Here is a 4,407-nt window from a genome sequence, read left to right as displayed (position 1 = left end):
GTAGGGAATCAACATACTGCACGTAATAGACCTGATGACTAGAGGTTACTCAAATACAGGGGAAATCAGGACTAGAAATTTAGTACTACAGTTCTTCCCATTCAGAAGACTAAAATTTTAGCTTTTGAACAGTAGACTTTTCCAGGAATAGCAAAACTTCTAGCCTGAAATTTTAACACTTAGCTCTTACCATGTCCAAGAGCTAGACTCCTTCTACTCTCCCTCTCTGCTACCAGTGTCCTTGACACACCTGCGAAGCATACCACAGCAAATACCAAGCCACACTTAAACTGTCTATGAGCTACATACACGATACTGCAAGGCCACCTGCAAAGAGTGGGAAAGGTATTCTTACCGCTTAAAGGAGATACCAAGTTGAAAATCACACAGGCACTAAAGCTTCACCACTGTTTGCACCTCTGTTTGCTGTTTTGATTTACCTCCCTTACACTTCTGTTTGCCTCCACGTGACTCTACAAACAGCGCCTGCAACTGGAACATGGCTTCTCACTCTCATCTAACAGGTGCTGCATTAGCTCAGAAATTACTCTTTAAAACCAAATTGGTGCAGTTACTCATCTTCCCACAACAAATATTACAGTGCCATCCTTATCAGCTGCAGACAGAAGTAACCATTTTGCAAAAATACAGTCTCCCATTATCAGTAGAAACATACTTTATGAGCATCATCTGATGATCGGCCTCCTCTCAAAATCCATCATTTATTCCTAAATTCTTTGTCAGGGGGAAACAGGCACTATCACAGTTAACCACAGTTAACTAATCTCAATGAAGTATTAGAATTTTACATCATTCAGCTGAGTGGTGCCGTCGACACATTGGAAGGAAGGAAAGCCATCCAGAGGGACCTGGACAGGCTGGAGAAGTGGGCCCGTGTAAACCTAATGAGGTTTAATAAGGCCAAGTGCAGGGTGCTGCACTTGGGTCGGGGCAACCCCAGGTATTTATACAAACTGGGGGAAGATCTCCTTGAGAGCAGCCCTATGAAGAAGGACTTGGGGGTCCTGGTGGATGAGAAGCTGGATATGAGCCAGCAGTGCCTGCTTGCAGCCCGCAAAGCCAACTGTGTTTTGGGCTGCATTAAAAAAGGGGTGGCCAGCAGGGAGAGGGAGGTGATTGTGCCCCTCTACTCGGCTCTTGTGAGGCCCCATCTGGAGTACTGTGTGTGGGCCCCCAGCACAGGAAGGACATGGAGCAGGTGCAGAGGAGGGCCACTAAGATGATCAGAGGGCTGGAGCACCTCTCCTATGAAGAAAGGTTGAGGGAACTGGGCTTGTTTAGCTTGGAGAAGAGAAGGCTCCGGGGAGACCTCATTGCGGCCTTGCAGTACTTGAAAGGAGCATATAAACAGGAGGGGGAACGCCTGTTTACGAGGGTGGATAGTGATAGGACAAGGGGGAATGGTTTTAAACTAAGACAGGGGAGGTTTAGGTTAGAGATTAGGAGAAAGTTTTTCACACAAAGGGTGGTGGCACACTGGAACAGGTTGCCCAGGGAGGTCGTGGATGCCCCATCCCTGGAGGCATTCAAGGCCAGGCTGGATGTGGCTCTGAGCAGCCTGGTTTAGTGACTGGCGGCCCTGCATATGGCAGGGGGGTTGAAACTTGATGATCACTATGGTCCTTTTCAACCCAGGTCATTCTATGATTCAGGCTTTTAGTTATTTTTCACCTTTACCTTTGTGAGCTCAACACTGTTCAAATTGCTTGCAGTACTTGTACCAATACAGAAGTTGTTGCACGCAACAGGAGTTTATATCCATTTGCAAAACGTGTGGGTTCGCTGTTCACCAACTCTCATACATGCAATGCAATCAAAATCCCAGGATTCCACTTAAAACCATTCACTTCAGTTTTGTGCTCACCTAACCCAAACAGATCATTCATATAGACACTTCTAGTAGAAATTATCCGTTTTCTATCTGTACCACAAAACTTCTAGAATTTGAGTGTAATAAACAAAAGGAGAGAGGAAACAAGAACTAACATGTGAATACCAATACAAGTGAAAAAAATTGCCTTTGAAGGTCAGCTACTGCTAGAGAAAATTTAGCAGAACAGTTTCCTTCACAAGATAATGACAATAAATCAAGGACGAAGGAGATGCAAAGCATTTTGGCCACCATTGGAGACTCTAAGTAGTATTGGGTTCTTCCAAAAATCTGCTTCAAGACTGTCCAGGGCTACTGTTTTCATATGCAAGGAATTCTCACATAGGATTCAAATGAAAGAACTGTGCAAAACCGTCATGTTAGCAGGCAGCGTATTTAAAACCCTGAGAGAAAATTACCACAAAACAGAAATAAATTACCATGTTCAAGAAAGCTGTCACAGCAAAACAACTGTAATGTTTCCATTCATTGCATGTTGTGGGAAAAATATTTTTCTGTACCATGTTTTCAATTGTCATTTACTTTCTAAAGAAACAAATACAATCTGAAGTATCTAGGCTAAGATGCAACTAAAATTAGAATGTGAGAGTTCTGAATGCTAAATTAATCATTTGCTAGAAACAGGGATGTGCGAGAGTGACATTTGCAACAGGAAAGAAAGAATCAGAGAAAGTTTACACACTACCAACTGCCGGAGATTACCAACTGTTAAGGTTGAAGAAAAAAAAAAAGCCACCCACATTCATTATGTGAAACCCAAAACTTAACGCATTTTGAGTTTCAGTATAAAATAAAAATTCAAAACAAGATCACAGCAAAAATTTCCTATGATTCAAACACTTTTCTGAAACATCCTGCCTGCAACTGAATGTGACCATTAGATATAAAACAGTGTTTTTTCAACTCAATTTCTAATTTGGCTTTCACTGAAAAAACTAAACTTTAGGAGGTAAATAAAAAAAGCCACAATGTGAAAAACTAACATAAGTTTCTGCTTATCTCATCCTTGATTTACATGCATTACCGCCAGGATTTTGTATTGATAGAAAAATTGTCTTGAAAACAACATTGTTATACTCAATAGCCACTAAAACAGGCAGTAATCTTCCCAAAGACAAGAGTGGTAACTTTGGGGAATCACCGTAAAAGCAGAGAACACAAATCACATTAGCTATCTCCTATACTTACACCACACCACGCCAAAAAAACCCAACCAAAGCAACAGATAAAGATCTTCGGAATTTTTCGCTTCTTCATGTAACTGTACTACAAAAAAGCAATATGGATAAGTAGAGGGAAGTGTCCAACTTAAGACAACAGGAAGCATAACATAGCTTCATGTCAATATAGAGGAAGAAAACAGCTGTCCTGAAAAACATAATCTGTCAGGGCCACAGACTAACACTTTTCAAAAAGCACATCTCTAAGGAAGGGCAGACAAGTACATTAGGGTTGCTCCCAATTGACAAGTAAATTTTATTGCCTAAGTTTAGATAATTTTCAAGACAGTTTTGAAAACTGACCATGGTGCCTTTATATGATAAAATAAATAAGCTATTTATCCCACTCTCAGTAAGACCAACCTAATGATCAACAAAAACTACATTGGCTGAATAAGCAGGAATTTAATTAGTATGAAATAATTATCACTTGTCCTTGTTAGATTAGTTTCCAAGTTATGGCTGAAACAACAGCGTCTCACAATATTATAAATTAATTTTGGAAGTATGACACTTTGAAGTAAGCAGTTAATGTAATTGCTCTTAAAATAGCTGGTGAATATTACTAATAACTGGGAGATTTAACAAAATAAGTAACTATTGTATTTCATTTAAAAATTGCATTTCTGTCAAAAAGTTACCATTCGACCCTTTGACAAAACAGCCTGCAGAGTCTTACATAGGAGACAATACAGTGCACATGACAGCTTTGGATGCAACTTTTTTCAGTGAAACTAGCTATAGAAAGATAGTTTCACAAATATTAACTTAATATAACTGCTATTGTTCAAAAATAGCTATGAATTGGAAAACATACAGGTTGCTGTGCTGCATCATCTTTCATTAGGTCTTCATAAACCTCCCCACCTTCATCTTCTCCATAGACACAATCATACAACTCCTCATCTTCATCAACACCCGTTTCACTGAAAGGAAAAGACAATTAAAAAACAAGCTGTGCAGCACAGGCAAATTACCATCAGCTCTGCAAGGGACCACTCCTCATAGGAAAAGATTTCTACAGGAAACAAACAGATTAATTAATAGAACTATCTAATGAAAGGAACTCATTAAGGGAAATTAAGTCCATTAATCTTCTTTCCTCAAAGCATTTAAAGTATGATTGTACAAAATTAACACAACACTGAAGACTGCATTAGTTCAGAACCAGACAGAAACAAAACCAGGCACTGAAAGCGGGTTGTTGGGACAGTTTTGTCACAAGGTACTGTGCAGCTGCTCCTTCCCACCACATCCAGTGAAGAGGAGCTGCCT

The 4,407-nt window shown here is 40.0% G+C and overlaps 1 protein-coding gene across 1 annotated transcript in view; it reads right to left on the bottom strand.

Moving 5' to 3' along the window:
• LOC104469282 (guanine nucleotide exchange factor VAV3-like) overlaps positions 1-4,058 on the bottom strand; it is a gene marked incomplete at its 5' end in the record, with an annotated part of 18,288 nt that extends 14,230 nt beyond the window's left edge. The window contains one exon of the mRNA XM_010083735.1: positions 3,950-4,058. Coding sequence (XP_010082037.1) covers positions 3,950-4,058 — 109 coding nt within the window. The remainder of the gene's footprint in view (positions 1-3,949) is intronic.
• Positions 4,059-4,407: the final 349 nt, after the last annotated feature.

Source organism: Pterocles gutturalis, unplaced genomic scaffold (genome assembly GCF_000699245.1).
Source record: "Pterocles gutturalis isolate BGI_N339 unplaced genomic scaffold, ASM69924v1 scaffold6935, whole genome shotgun sequence".
Classification (NCBI taxonomy): Eukaryota; Metazoa; Chordata; class Aves; order Pterocliformes; family Pteroclidae; genus Pterocles; species Pterocles gutturalis.
This window is presented reverse-complemented; position numbering and strand designations above follow the sequence as displayed.